At 34.6% G+C, this 15,835-nt stretch overlaps 3 protein-coding genes across 3 annotated transcripts; 2 read left to right on the top strand and 1 right to left on the bottom strand.

The window, feature by feature from the left end:
- Nucleotides 1-6,291: 6,291 nt before the first annotated feature.
- On the top strand, nucleotides 6,292-6,807 carry TRIADDRAFT_24602 (uncharacterized protein; the record flags this gene model as incomplete). The annotated part of the gene is made up of 1 exon (XM_002112020.1): nucleotides 6,292-6,807. One exon carries the CDS (start codon nucleotides 6,292-6,294, stop codon nucleotides 6,805-6,807), a length of 516 nt encoding a protein of 171 aa, XP_002112056.1.
- Nucleotides 6,808-12,441: 5,634 nt separating this feature from the next.
- On the bottom strand, nucleotides 12,442-14,153 carry TRIADDRAFT_55706 (uncharacterized protein; the record flags this gene model as incomplete). Its single annotated transcript, XM_002111522.1, has 6 exons — nucleotides 12,442-12,527; nucleotides 12,778-12,982; nucleotides 13,117-13,146; nucleotides 13,231-13,442; nucleotides 13,574-13,718; nucleotides 14,001-14,153. 6 exons carry the CDS (start codon nucleotides 14,151-14,153, stop codon nucleotides 12,442-12,444), a joined length of 831 nt encoding a protein of 276 aa, XP_002111558.1.
- Nucleotides 14,154-14,691: 538 nt separating this feature from the next.
- TRIADDRAFT_6574 (uncharacterized protein) lies at nucleotides 14,692-15,117 on the top strand (the record flags this gene model as incomplete). Its single annotated transcript, XM_002112019.1, has 1 exon — nucleotides 14,692-15,117. A coding segment is annotated over one exon (426 nt), but the record flags the coding sequence as incomplete, so codon positions are not given.
- Nucleotides 15,118-15,835: the final 718 nt, after the last annotated feature.

Below are 15,835 nucleotides of genomic sequence, written 5' to 3'. Positions count from 1 at the left end.
CATGTCGATAATAATATCTTTTCTCTGGAGATTAATATGAAATTATTAAAAATTTGTAAAAATACTATTCAATTGTCGATAGTCAACATTCAACACCTGATTCAGCCTAGTCTAGTTAAAACCGGCATTTCTTTGTGCCGTTATGATTTCTATAAAATTGGAAAAATGTATCAATGATGACTAAAGAATTCAAGTCCATTCATTGCTAAACTGTTCTAAGGGTCGGGTCATTGGTCAATGCTAATAAAATAGATTTAATTTAAAGATGGGGTATAAAATTTATTGAATACTATATAAAAATATGCTTAACAAAAACTACTAAGGACTGAATCAATGCAGGGATATTATCTATTATATTTATCCCATTTACTTTAGAAACTTTAATGGCGCCTAAAAGTTATTACAATACAGTTGCCTGCAGGGTATAACTTTAGACAAACTGATATTGCAGCTTTTAATCATGATAATGAAATAAACATGTCTACCGTTGATCTTCAATGTCTTGTTTTAGGTGAATGAAGAGAGAAATATGTTTTGAAAAAGAATCGAGAATATCAATTTGTTAATTCTGGTCCTAAAGGATTGCCGGTGATGATTTATACGACGATTTTCACCAAGAATTCATTACATTATCTGATATAGTGTATTGATGTTAATTGATGCCAGCTATATTTTAATGCTATTGAATCGTTACTCTACCTTTCCATACATTGATTACTTCAAAAGCATTCGTGTTTGTCTTGTGGCTGTTCAAGGACTTGCAGTGTAGATTAAAAACTATTGATTTGGTTATTGTTTTTGTATTTATCTCTTGATGCTATGTACTATTATTTTTGCGATTAGAAAAGGACATCTACGTTTTTAATTAAGGACTGGTATACACTCCCAATTTAAATTCATTTCGTTAACATTAGTCCTGATATCTAAATTGTCATGCTATTAATTCCTCAAAATACTAACGTTGAGAAAAGAAAGATGTCGTACTAAAGATCTCTAGATTGAATTGAAGATCTTATTAAGAGTTAATTATCTTTATCAAATTTTTACCTTATTATTTATCTATTGCAATAAAATGTGAGCATCATCTTGATAAGATCTATCTTATACGATAAGAGGGTGATAAATCATGATGTAAAAGAAGGAAAAAGATGAATTTAAGTCTAGAATAGGGTTTCGTTTAAAGAAAGAGCTTTGCTTTACGCCGATTGCTATGATTCAATAGTACTGATCGCCATAGACGCATAAGTTGATATCGACAACATGATAATGATAGATTAATACGTTTTAAATCGATGATAAATAAGAAAATGATTTGATTAAATATCTTCAAGATGGCTTCAATTGAATAATGATGCAAGATTGAAGACATAGGAAGAAAGTGAAGATGTTAATCTCCATTCGTCAATGTCAGATTATAATGATACAATGAGAATGATCTCATTTTTAATCTTGAAACAATAAGCGTACCATTTGCATGATTGATCAATCTATGTATAGAGTACTTACATCGTTCGACATGATTTGAAGATGGTTTCATTCAATGCAATAAGGATGAATATTAAATAATCAATTTATAGCTGGATCGATCGATTGAGATCGATAAACCATTAATACAGCATGATAACTTTGATCGGTTTGTCCAGAGTTGAAAAAATATATTTTTTTGACGACAGTCGCTGACGATGGCTATGTTGAGAGTACAGTAGTAAAGTGATAATGGATTCCTGGTGAGAAAGCGGATTATTAATCAATTAAATGGTATGATATGAATCTGCTTAGATAATAAATCTCATTAACTATATTACTATACTATCGTTGGAATAGTGTATGAGGATTGGCTATAGTAGAACTTACCGATCGCTGACGTTGTATTACGTCGATGAATTGGAATTTTTTTTTCTTCTTAATTTTATGGATGGGTGTATGTGTAAGTCTCTTCCTGTCGACTACCAAACTTGCTAATGAAATAAGTCTTTAAACTCGCTGTTTGTTCCTCCTTCATACGGGGGGAGTCCAAGCTACTTTCTAGGCATCAAGCCAATGAATCGAGGGGTATGGATGATAATCTATAAAATTGACACAAGTTGATGTTAGTATGAAAGGATAAAATTCTTTCTCATTCAAGTAATTGTACTCTATCCAACTGCAATAATACTTTATTTGTGCTCGCACGATTGTTAATGCGTAGATGCCACTTATGTAATCAAGATGGATAATAGAAAGCAATTTATTGTTGACATAAAAAGCCCTTCAAGCTTATTCTTTTCAGCAAGATACGAAATGGTACAGCAATAGGAATGTGTTCTACTCACTGCCATGAGTTTGATAGAATATCTATTGCTTTATAGTTTCTACTTTAGATTGGAAGGGATCTAGCGCTTAGAATCGCTGTGGCTACCTACTGCGCGTAATAATAGTATGGACAAATCAGCACCATATTTTTTCTCCTTCGTATAATCTTTAGATTTGTTATAACAACGGGCAAGTTGTTGTGTTGTTATTGGACTACTTAACAACATAGGATAGTAAAAGAGAAATGACAAGAAGGGGCAAATAGGGACAGGTAGGGTGTTAGGACTAGTGTAGTCACCGGCAGTAATCAGAAATGTTAAATCGATATTCTTGTAGCGTGCCGTATCAAGAACGAAACAATGCTAAAAGTTGACATTACGGTTCTTTGTCGGTAAAATGGGGGTTAAAAAGGCTCTCTTTGATGATTTCAACGGAAGATATGGTGGGTAATAAAGTAATTACATTTCAAAATAAAAACGCTTTAGCGTAATTATTATTATAAATAGGCCATGACTTGTCTTGACCCTACTGGACTAGATACGCATAGTTTATTACTGTACTGTATACGCCAATCTGCCAATATGCTAGAGGTTTATCATCATTAAAACAGACTTGGAGCATCTGCAACCGATAATGTGGTCGCTCTTTCATTGGTAAGATAAGAATCAGGGACAGTCACAGCCAATCGGAATATTGCTAACAGTAAATACTGTATATCCTTTTGGGAGTTTTATGTCAATAATTAACCATTTATAATGGCCCAATCTTACGTGATCGGTTTTAATTGTATGAGCGATTTAGCGTGCGTCTATTCTGGAAGTCAATATTGCCTATCCTGCCCCAAGTTTTATGTCAATACGAATTATTAATTTGATTTAATAATCAGGGTCTTAACTGATTGATTTTATTCATTCCGTCCAATATTGTACCAATATTCATCATCTAATGTGTGCTTATTTTAAGCAAGCCTTCGACACAGATTAGACGCGAATTAGAATGAATTAGGATCATTATCGCTTGACATAGGCGATAAAATTATTCCTTAATTAATACAGTCAGACTGATCAAGGCAAACTCCATGACAGAAAGTGACGGTGAAGGAAAGTCTTGGAATTTATCGCGTACAGTGTCAAGCATGACTGTTATTATTCGATTATTCCAGGCGTAAAAAGGATTTTGGATAGGTGATACAACTTTAAACTTGTTATACTATAGTCATCCTATTTGAAGAGTTTACAATTGCCGACAGATAAATTGATCTCAAGTGCCAGAATCAATCGATCGAAGGCCATCAATCAAGTTTTTCTAGGAATTCTACGATATTGTATAAAAAAAGCATCTTAATATGGACTGACAAGCTTGTCATCATGTCTGCAGTAGAATAAATTTCTCTAGTAATTTATTGGTGTTACAGTTATACGTCAAATCCAACGATCATTTTAGACGCACTGCCGATGACAAAAACTACGTGATATGAACAGATGTGCCCCTTCATTAGCACGAATAGTAATCTAAATGGGAAGGTGTTGTGCAGCGTTGCTAATGTTGGGAGTCCCTAACCCTACATCCATACGTACGTCTATAAAATTACTAATTACTATCATTGTCTACTGACGGATAGCGACAATATCCGTTAAAGAAATGCTCCTTTCTCAATCCCATTTTATCCCTGTAATGCACATTTGCTATTCATAAAATGAGACCCTAAAATAAAGACTCAAGACGAGGGGGTGCTAGTACAAAATTTTTCCAAGTTTTGTCATATTGACTTCGTTTGGTGTGTAGTTGCTGTTTTGCTCCTCTCACCAAGTAAAAAATGCCTAGAAATAGGCAATATTATGTCTACTAGTAGACCCTTGGCTCGTTACACTTCGCGTGCTATATACTGCACTGGGTAGTGGGTACTACAGCAAATGAATCAAATGAATGAATGAATCAAGAATCAAGATGATCAAAATGAATCAACAATCAACAATAGTACGCCTATAGCGGATAAGAGCTATAGGCGTATAGGCAGAATATTTGTCATATTGACTTCATTTAGTGCGTACTATAGTTACTATTTTACTCCTCTCACCAAGTAAAAAAAGCCCAGAAATAGGCAATATTCTGTCGACTAGTGGACTCTTCGTTTATTATACTTCGCGTGCTATATACTATACTAAGTATGGGAATGACTAAAACGAATCAAGAACTGCTATACACCTGTATAGCGGATAAGAGTTATAGGCGTATAGGTAGAATTTTTGTCATATTGACTTCATTTAGTGCGTACTATAGTTGCTGTTTTACTCCTCTCACCAAGTAAAAAGTGCCTAGAAATAGGCAATATTCTGTCGACTAGTGGACCCTTCGCTCATTATACAGTACTTTGCGTGCTATATACTTTACTGAGTAGTGGCCTAGTGGATACTACCGTAGCTTTTCTTTAGTACTGTAGTTCATGCATTGGAATGGCTAAAATGAATCAAGAACTGCAATACGCCTATACTGTATAGCGGATAAAAACTATAGTCGTATAGGCGGAATTTTTGTCATATGGACTTTATTTAATGCGTACTATAGTTACTGTTTTTTACTCCTCTCACTAAGTAAAAAGTGCCTAGAAATAGGTAATATTCTGTCTCCTAGTAGATCCCTCGCTCGTTATACTTTGCGTGCTATATACTATACTGGTTAGTGGATACTACCGTAGCTTTTCTTTACTGTAGTACAGTAATCCCTGCATCGGAATGACTAAAATAAATCAAGAACTGCAGTACACCTATCTAACGGATAGGAGCGGATCTCCTATGCAATGGTTGCTAGCGCCTTACAGTACGCTTTTAGTTTATATTACCATTCTGTACGTTTCTATACTTGCATGTGCCAAGCGTTTACGACCCTCTACTAAAGACATTTCACAACTGTTGACGCATTCAATTTTGTAAATAACTATGTTGAACTGACTTTAATTTTATTTGAAGAACTTGAAACATATTTAATAGAGACTGATCTAGTGTTATATATTCAAAAATATTTAAAATACTGCGTGAGTTATTAGGAATATACATGCAATAAACGTTATAGACAGTATATGATGTATACCATCTACTCGCTTCCTATATGCTGTACATTAGCGTGCGCGTACGTGAGCTAACGCATGCGTTAAGAACTATATAAAATACGTTGAAACGATTCTGTACCACATCACGCTCTTCAAAATATGTAGCTACCGTCGTAAGCAATAAATGGCATGGCAGCTGCGACAGAAGTAAAAATTAAAATTTTTACAATCACTAACAACCAGATTGATGACTCACTTCAAGTTCAAGTTGTAATAATCAAAGATTTATTATGCCACTTTTACTGATGATCTAGTCAGTGTGATTGAATATTCAATCATGGCAATATCATGAGAGAAAGAACGTTGCTGGTGGACGGACAGACAGCAAGCGGTCGTTTAGCGGCGAGTCTTTTTTCCGTTCCTATGAGTTACTAATGATCGGCTAAAGTACAGTACAGTACTGTACAGTGTACAGTACAGTACTGTACAGTGTACAGTACAGTATTTTCTTTCACCGAGTAGCTTCTGACTCTAGCGACATTATTTTTGCAAGAGAATCGTATTGCAAGTGATGGAGCATTGAAGATTGTTCTGGATTCGGTGCAGTACTATATGGTACACTATCGCTGTCAACGCTATATTGTACGTTACCCTTGCCATAATCTGAAGCCTGTGAGTGATGACTGAGTGTAGAAAACAATCGCTAGCAAAAGTAATGTCACCAGCCGGTCTTACAGTACTGACTAGTACTGTACTGTACAGCTAGTGGGAACTGTAGCGAAGGGTACAGTACAGTACAGTGTACAGTGCACAGTACGGACACTGCCTTGTACTGTACACTGTACTGTCATGGTAATACAGTACAGTACTGTACTGTACTGTACTGTGAGCTACACTATAAGAAAGGAAGTCGACGCTGCGCCACTAAGCAACTGCCAACCGTCTTGTCCAAAATGGCGAGCTCGAGTAACCTTGTTCGTTGGGTATCTGATGAACTACACGATGTCATCGGTATTTCTGATAGAAATATTGCTGAATTTGTCGTTGGCTTAGCTAAAAAATCCCAATCCATCAACGATTATGTTGATAAATTACGTGATACTGGTGCTATTACGGTCAATAATAAAGTAATCGATTTTGCAAATCAATTGTGGGATAAAGTACCTCATCAATCAGCTCCGGCAATCAATCCTGCTCGAATGAAAGAACAACAGGCATTACAACTTCAAAAACGCAATATGAGTTATAAGCTACTATCAGATAGCGATGATGATGTAACATCGCATCAAAATTCTGCCAAGAAAACAAAAAAAGAGAAAAAGAGAAAACATATCAGGGAAAGCAAATGGGAAGACGATGACGATGATAATAATTATAATCGAATGGCTGAGGCAAAGTACATACTATTGCAATTGCTTGCATTGAGTACTAATAATGTAATCGTTATTGAACAGTCAAATCTCAATTAAAGTAACTACGCTTATATTATAATGTAGCTGTTGTATCAAAATTGAGTAGATGATAAATATCACTAGGTGTTGATAGTTTGGCTAATTCGTATGCAATGCTATGTCATCGCTTCAACTTTCTTTGCAAATTTGCCAATTCTAGTCTTATTATACACCAGTAGTTTCATCATAAAGCATAAATTTGCGGTATGAGTAAGACGTATTTACTTGTGTACTTTACTTTGACGTATATGTACAGTATAAATTAGAGCTATGCCAATTTGTTAATACAGTGGCAATGGTTGTTACTTTCTGTTCATACTACTGAATACCAAATACTCCAATTGATAGACGCAGTAAAGATGTACAGGAAGAATCTGAGGAAGAATGGGAGGTTGCTGAAAAGGAAAGAATACTTGACATTAAAGAAAGAGATGAACTAGTCAAACGGATGAAACAACGAGATCAAGAAAAAACTAATAAACCAACAGAGAAAGGCGATAAAAAGGTAATAAAATTACTACATCATCTTGTACTGTATATACTGTATACTTTACAAGAATAGCTAAGTCATCCATGATATTCTTACTGTAGATTTTTGAAGAAGCAAAGAAACGATTAGAAATGGATGAAGAAGAACGTAGAAAACTGGTGAGCTAAGAAATTCGATAACATGATTTAAAACATTTTTTTAGTATTGTCAACTGTAATGATGAAATTGATGTCATGTACCGTACATGTATAGACACTACAATATCTTTCTATTTCTAATCGTGTGCTAAATTTATCTTTAAACAAAATCGACAGCTTAATCAATTTTCTTATATTACTGTATATGAACTTATAGTTACCTCAATTAAGGAAAGAATCGCGGCGTCAGTACGTAGATAAACGCCACCAAGAAAAATTAGATGATCTTAGATTGGACATTGAAGATGATGAATACTTATTTGAAGAAAGCGAGTAAGTTGGCTCCTTAACAACTACTATAGTTATTTTTAGCGCTCTGAGAATAGATTTTATTTCTTTACCATGTGACATATAGACTAAGCTATAAAGAAAAAAAGGATAGGGAATACCGCAAAACTGTTTATAAATTAGCCAAAGAATACACAAAAGTACGATTTAAAAAATGTTTTATTAACTGTATACTCTAACCTAAACTCCTAGTTACTTACCCATTTACCTTATAATTATACTACTAGACGGAAGAAATGACTAAGGTACAACGTTATGAAATGCCGAAGGGAAATGTGGTGAGTTCCATTAGACCTTTAATTTCTGAAGATCAAATTTTTTAACAAATGTACTACCTAAAGCTTAAAAGGTTAATACGCTTGCCATGTTGATAAGTAATTTTCGTATCATGATTATTATGTAGCAACCATCAAAATATTACGAAGAACCAGTGCCTGATGAGGTAATGACGCTGCTAAGATTGCAATTAAGATTGAATTACAATACTACTACTTCAGGCTCATTAATTGATAATCGTTATTTATATCCAGTATGAAGTAAACGCTGAACAAAAACGCTGGGAGGAAGGAAGACTTAACGTAGCTAATTTAAAATTTGGTGCACGTGATGCGGAGACCTATCATAAACAAGATCAATATGAGTTCTTAATGGATGAACAAGTTGAATTTGCTTTAGCTGAACATATTCCAGGTGCAAATGTAGAGGCTAACAAATCTGAAATGTCTGAGCTTGAAGTAAAACGAATGACCATACAAGAAACAAGAAAAAGCCTACCTATATATCCATTCCGCGAACAGTTATTGGAAGCAATTGCAGAACATCAGGTAAAACAGTTAATCAATCATCTTTGTGTGATGTAAATGTGTAGTATAAAATAACACTCGCTAACGTAAATAATTTCTTGTTAATCATATCATGCATATAATCTAGGTTTTAATCATCGAAGGAGAAACAGGTTCTGGTAAAACAACTCAGATTCCTCAGTATTTATATGAAGCAGGTTACACCAAAGACGGTCAAAAAATTGGCTGCACACAGCCACGTCGTGTAGCCGCTATGAGCGTTGCAGCGCGTGTTTCAGAAGAAATAGGGAAAAAAATAGGAAACGAAGTGGGATATAGCATTCGTTTCGAAGATTATACATCGGATCGGACTGTTATTAAGGTTATTGTTGTGTTGTTGCCGTAAATATACTACGTTACTTATAGATTATACGCTTAATGCTGATTTGGTAAATTTTCAATGATAGTACATGACAGATGGAATGCTGTTACGTGAATTTCTTGGCGAGCCCGATCTTGCTAGCTATTCAGTAATGATGATTGACGAGGCTCACGAAAGAACTTTACATACTGATGTACTATTTGGTTTGGTGAAAGATATTGCACGTTTCCGACCTGATCTTAAATTACTGATATCTAGTGCAACCTTGGACGCAGAAAAGTTTTCGCATGTACGTCAAACAGCTATAGAATTGATGTTGATGAGATAAAATCATAATTTAAATTAAAAAATGCTAGATTAACTAATCTGCCCAATTGCGCTGTAGTTTTTTGATGATGCGCCAATTTTTCGTATTCCTGGTCGACGATTTCCTGTTGATATTTATTATACAAAGGTAAATTAAAAAAATAGGGATACCACCTCAGTTTAATAATAAGTGATAAAAGTGACAGCGATTATTATGATATTGTAGGCTCCAGAGGCCGATTATCTTGATGCTTGTGTGGTAACTGTCCTGCAGATTCATGTATCTCAACCCACGGGAGATATTTTGGTAAAAAATTATATAATTTTTGACTGATACGTGGATATTATGTTGTCATATTTAATCTATCAAACGGAACCCTAATAGTAAGCTATTATAATTGGTATTATGTAGGTATTTTTAACTGGCCAAGAAGAGATTGAAACTGCTTATGAAGCTTTGCAAGTAAAATAGTAATTTTTGTATTGAGTATTCAATTTTTACGAATAATTGATTCACGTATATTGATTAATTTAATATAAAGGAAAGAGTGAGAAAGTTTGGGTCAAGAATTCGTGAGCTTATCCTACTCCCAATCTATGCCAATCTCCCTTCTGATATGCAAGCTAAAATATTTGAACCTACTCCTCCTGACGCTCGAAAAGTTTGTAATGTGTTTTGACGACACAATGGATTGAATAAAATAATACTAATTTTACGTAATTTTTTTTATTACTACTCGCTTGGATTAGGTTATACTAGCAACTAATATTGCTGAAACCTCGTTAACTATTGATGGCATTGTCTATGTAATTGATCCTGGATTTTGTAAGCAAAAGAGTTATAATCCACGGACCAGTATGGAATCATTAATTGTTGTTCCTATTTCCAAGGTAAGAGTTAAAATTAATGTAATGATTCAGTATCCTCATATTAGTATATAAGCGTTAATGATTCGGTGTTTTTGTCATTGTTAAGGCTGCTTCAAATCAAAGAGCTGGGCGAGCTGGTAGAGTTGCACCCGGGAAATGTTTTAGATTATACACTGCTTGGGCTTATAAAAATGAACTTGAAGAAAATACCATACCTGAGGTTAACATTTATTGGCTGTGTTCTGCCTATTAAAGGCTCTAATATATAGTGTATGTCTTTATGCGTATTTGCTCGTCTGAAATATTGTCATCAATAGATCCAAAGAACAAACTTGGGCAACGTCGTCCTTCTTTTAAAAAGTTTGGGTATTAACGATCTAATTCACTTCGACTTTATGGATCCACCACCTGCGGAATCGCTTGTATTAGCACTTGAACAATTATACGCAATGGGTGCTTTAAATCATATGGGCGAATTAACAAAGGTACCTTACAGAGAAAGACTACATATATGCTACATTATCGAAACTGTTTGCAATTTTATGAAATTTTAAAATTTCTCTAGTTGGGAAGACGAATGGCTGAATTCCCAGTTGACCCGATGTTGTCAAAGATGATATTAGCTTCCGAACAATACAAATGTAGTGCCGAAATTATAACAATTGCTGCCATGCTATCTGCAAACAATGCCGTCTTCTATAGACCGAAGGTATGTAATTGCCACAGAACTCACTCTTATGACTAAAATCGATAGCGTCATCTGTGTACATGCACCAATTAACCAGATTTTCCGTACAGGATAAAGTTATACATGCTGATAATGCAAGAAGAAATTTTTTCGATCGAGCAGGAGATCACCTCACCTTGTTGAATGTATATAATCAGGTTATAACTACTATTAATGTGCAAGTAGTGATGCAATAAATTAGAAATGCAAATTATTAAATATATTCTATGTGATATTTTAGTGGTATGAGACAAACTATTCAACGCAATGGTGTTTCGAGAATTTTATCCAGCATCGATCAATGAAGCGTGCGCGCGATGTAAGGGAACAACTAGAAGGATTATGTGAAAGGGTCGAGTTAGAACTGATATCTAATCCTCATGAAACAGTCGATATTAGAAAGGTATCCATTGAAACAAAAGTAGTCTTTTTTAATCTTTGTATTTCGTAATGATCTAATCTTATTCGTACATTTTTATTTTAGGCTGTAACGGCTGGCTTCTTTTATAATACTGCTAAATTGTCCAAGAATGGACAATATAAAACTGTAAAACATCAGCATACAGTAATGATTCATCCAAATAGCTCATTATTTCAGGAACAGCCGCGTTGGCTAATTTACCATGAACTTGTATTGACCACAAAGGAATATATGCGACAGGTCAGAAACCATTAGAGGGTGATATAGACCTTTCTACCAATTTAGTTCAATTCTAAGTTTAATGCGTTATTGCTTTTATAATTAAAGACTATTGTTGTGACGAAATTTGTAGGTTATTGAAATCGAAGGTATGTGGCTTTTAGAAGTTGCTCCTCATTATTATAAAGCCAAGGAAGTAGAAGATAGTACCAATAAGAAATTACCTAAAAAAGTTGGTGCAACAAAGGAAGATTTGTCGCGATGATAATACGTATATTCTTCCCTCTAGAAAATTATATTTCTTTTCTTTAATCCATTTTTATATGATGTAATGAGACCATTTGGTGTTTGTTATACGGTGTAGAATTAGTCTAATCTGTATTATCTATAGAAATGTTCGTACTGTATATAGTGACATTTTATGTATAAATAGGAAACTGCTAAATTATTCTGTATGTGGCAATCGCATGCGTTAAGATCATTAGAAAGACGTAATCGCAGGACTTGATCAGTGATGTTGCGACATTGCACCTTTTCCTGAATCCATGTACACACGTTATCCTTTCTAATCTTACAGACTGTTAACATGTACAGATAGATGATGCTTCGAAAACGTTACGTATTGCTGTAGTCGTTAACTCGACAAATTGTACAATTTTTATATTTGATTAAGCAATAAACAAACCAGAGTCTTTATTCAATTTAATTACTACTATACTGGGTGGTTTTAGCAATTACATGTTCCATCACGACACATAGAACACGTCCGAAGTAGTTATGTCACAACAATGAAAACTTATTTATAATAATCATCAGGTAGATACGAATAACTTGTGAATGTATCATCATGAATGAAGATATCTACAACATTAGCTAAATCGTAATTTACCTGGTATACAGTAAAAACATTAATAAAGAAATAGAATAGAGTTTATGAAACATCATATTACTTGTGATTAAACGTAATCGATTACTGAGCGTCTTTATACTGATAATATAATGGGCCAACGTCATCCCGGGAAATTTTTACCCAACCGGTTTCTTTGACATGATATACTATTAAAAGGAAAGACCAACCGCGTATAGAATATTAGAATTGCTGCATTAAATCGTTCAGTAACAACTACGTAAGTAGCAGTATATACTATGCATAGAGAACTTCATCTTTTAATGATAAAAATTGATATAACGCAACAACGTTAATGCTATTGCTAGCGTTAACGGTAATATAACGCACTATACGTACATTCCGATATGGGCAAAATTGGGATACATAATTCAAAATTTAAAGGAAATGATTACTTACAATTTACGGAGCCTCCACTATAAGCATCACGATGAGTAGCGTGAAAGATTGCTCTTCTAGCCAGATCATATGCTTCTTCATCTTCTAGATCATGTTTAAATCCACTATCTAAGATACCATAAGCATAAGTAGATCCAGAGCCAACTGAAAACATGTAATTAGTCATTCTTGTACCATCACTATCGACATAATACAGTCCTGGTCCCTATAAATTGAATGAAAATGAAACAATTTTAAACTAGTTTTAAGAGTTAGGAGCTGCTCTACCATTCCATGATTCAGGAATACTCTCTAGGTACAAATATCATTTTATTCTACGTTGTAGAAAAGCTTGCTTACCCTTTTGTCCCAACCACAAATCATGGTACCCTACATGAATAACATTGGAAAAGAGTGCAAGAAATGATCACTTCCTATAAAGAGCGAAACTATGGATGATAGTATTTTACTAACCATTGAGAGACCCATTCCTTTATAATAATAGACCATGTTAGCAAGGAGTTTCGATGCAGCAGCAACAGATATCCTCTCTTTATTGCGTAATTCATAAACTCTGCATCGCTCAGCAAGAACACGTTCCCAGAATGAACAATCAGCTGCACCTCCAGCCATCGTACCTAATAAATAGGGGTTAATTTCGATAACTTTCTTGACAGTTTGCGAGCCTAAGAAGAAGAAGGAGAAGAAGAAGTGTTATCACATCATTCGATTCATTAGCTTCTAGATGTTTATTCCATCATTTCCACAATCAATTTCGAAATGATCAAACTTGCAAGTAAAATTGATTGCCATTTACCGATATAAGAGCCCATTGATGCACGAGAATCTGCAGCAACAATGACACCATTTTTAAATTTAAAAGCTAAGGTTGTTGTACCATGTAGAAATTGTATTTTAACACCATTTTCCCTTTCATTGATCGATTTTAGAAAAACTTGAGGCTAGAGGAATATAAAAAACAAAACGTCATGCTGATGAAATAGTATTCTTCACTTATTTTAACTAACTGGCATCACTTGAAATTTTTAGCATGAATCCTTATTAGTGTCATAACTACGTATAAAATGTAAGCTCTACACAAGTATATGCATCTATCAAGTCAGGGTAAGGATAAATTAGATGATTCTTCTCTATATTAGAAAGCGAAATTGGAAAAAGTAAATGATAACCGGTTAACCATACACCAATCGGCTAAGGTAATCGGTCAATAAATGCTAACTTACATCCATAGGAGGAACTTGAAAGGATAATTCTTTCGACAAATGTGTCCTAAGTTCATCCTCTATCATTTCATCTTCCTTTCGTTTGGAAGTAGTTTTAATAAAATCAATCGCAGAGCGATTTCGGTAGGACTTTGCTAACGACGACGCCGCCATGTTGAAAAGAGGATGACAATGCAGTAAATTGTGGCTACGGTGTTACTTTATAACTTTCATACAGTATATTGACTTAAATTAACCCCCTGTATGGTACACTATATAGCAATTTCTCTATTCACTGCAGCAGTCGATTGGAGTGATCCTCGAGTGCAGAAAGGTTTACAGTACATAGTATTGTGTCTGTACTGTAAGTGCAATGTATTGTACACTGTACACTGTACGGTGTACGAGGGTTTCTGTCTGTCTGTCAGATTTCTAGGTCCAAGTAGAGTTATATGATAGAGAGACAAGAAATAGGTTTTCCTCTCTATACTGTACAACTAAAAAACTGGCATGGATTGTGTAGTATCCTGTTGCTGTACAGGTTGGCATTGGTAACCTCAGCCACGCAACAAGCCCATCCAAAATGGCTGCAAGATACTTTTATAATCGAGCTGTTCAACATATTCGTGTATCGATGACTCTTCCATTTCCACAAACCTATAGAGCTGTCAGTAAAAGGTATGCTAGCAATCAATGGAATAAATCAGAGCTTGTCTATCGAGGTCCTCTTGCAGCTTCAGTCCGATTACTCAAGATATTCTCATTGAGCACCTGTGCAGCGACCATCGTTGGAACTCCAATTCTAGCCTATAATGGTAAGAAATCGATCTCGATCACAGCTAAAATTATGATTTCTAGTGCATTGATATCCGTTAGCGTAGCAACTACGGTATTGTTGCACTGGTTTAGCAAACGCTATGTATTGCAAGCTTATTCTAATCCTACTGGAACCAAGTACATGATGGAGACCTACACTTTATTGGCAAGAAGAAAGAAGATCGAATTTACACCTAACGATGTCAAATTACCCACTGCCGATCGCATGTTTTCCAATGTCATCATTTTCAATAAGCCGTACTTATTCCACCCTGAAGTTATTCAGCATAAAGATTTATTAATGTTAATTACCGGTTATAATTTCTCTGAATTAGAGCAGGAATTCAGCAATCAGAAAAATGCTAAGCCATAGTAGCTAAATCTTAAATCGATAACGGTGTGGTACTTGCAAGCAAGCCACTTGCTAGCTAATAATAATCGTCATCGCTTAAGGAATTAAACATGTTTCTACAGGGATTCTTGCTAGCGATATTCTCCTATGCCAAATTATGATTATGATGCAATGTATGGATTTTGTTTATCTACATGTATAAGGTTTTTATTGATTGCATTGCTTACTCATCTTCGTAATATTTTCCATGCTGTATACTAGCTAATCATTTTATTTTCTGCTAGCGAGCGCGTCAAAAAAGAGTCTGATATTGACTTCCATGATGTTGATTATTCTACATATATGATAAATTCTAATAGATTTTATGATGTATAATATTCAAAAAGATGAAGCTATTAAGTCACGACTATATGGCACTTGACAAGATAGACTTTAAGATTTTTGCTTTTGCAAAGCCTAGATTGATATGCGTATTCTGTTTGTGTATAAGGCAAGCAAAGGTATTTTGATGACAGTCCAGCCTAGGATAAGCTAGAAACCCTAGAGAGGTTCCTAGGATAAGCTATCTTGATATTCGTGGCTTTTATACATAAACTGATGTTGATTTTATTACTTGTTCCATTACATCTATATGCATAAAATAGAATGAGTATTGAAAATGGTGGCATAAGTAATATATACAAATAGG

This window comes from Trichoplax adhaerens, genomic scaffold (genome assembly GCF_000150275.1).
Source record: "Trichoplax adhaerens TRIADscaffold_4 genomic scaffold, whole genome shotgun sequence".
NCBI classification, from domain to species: Eukaryota; Metazoa; Placozoa; class Uniplacotomia; order Trichoplacea; family Trichoplacidae; genus Trichoplax; species Trichoplax adhaerens.
This window is presented reverse-complemented; position numbering and strand designations above follow the sequence as displayed.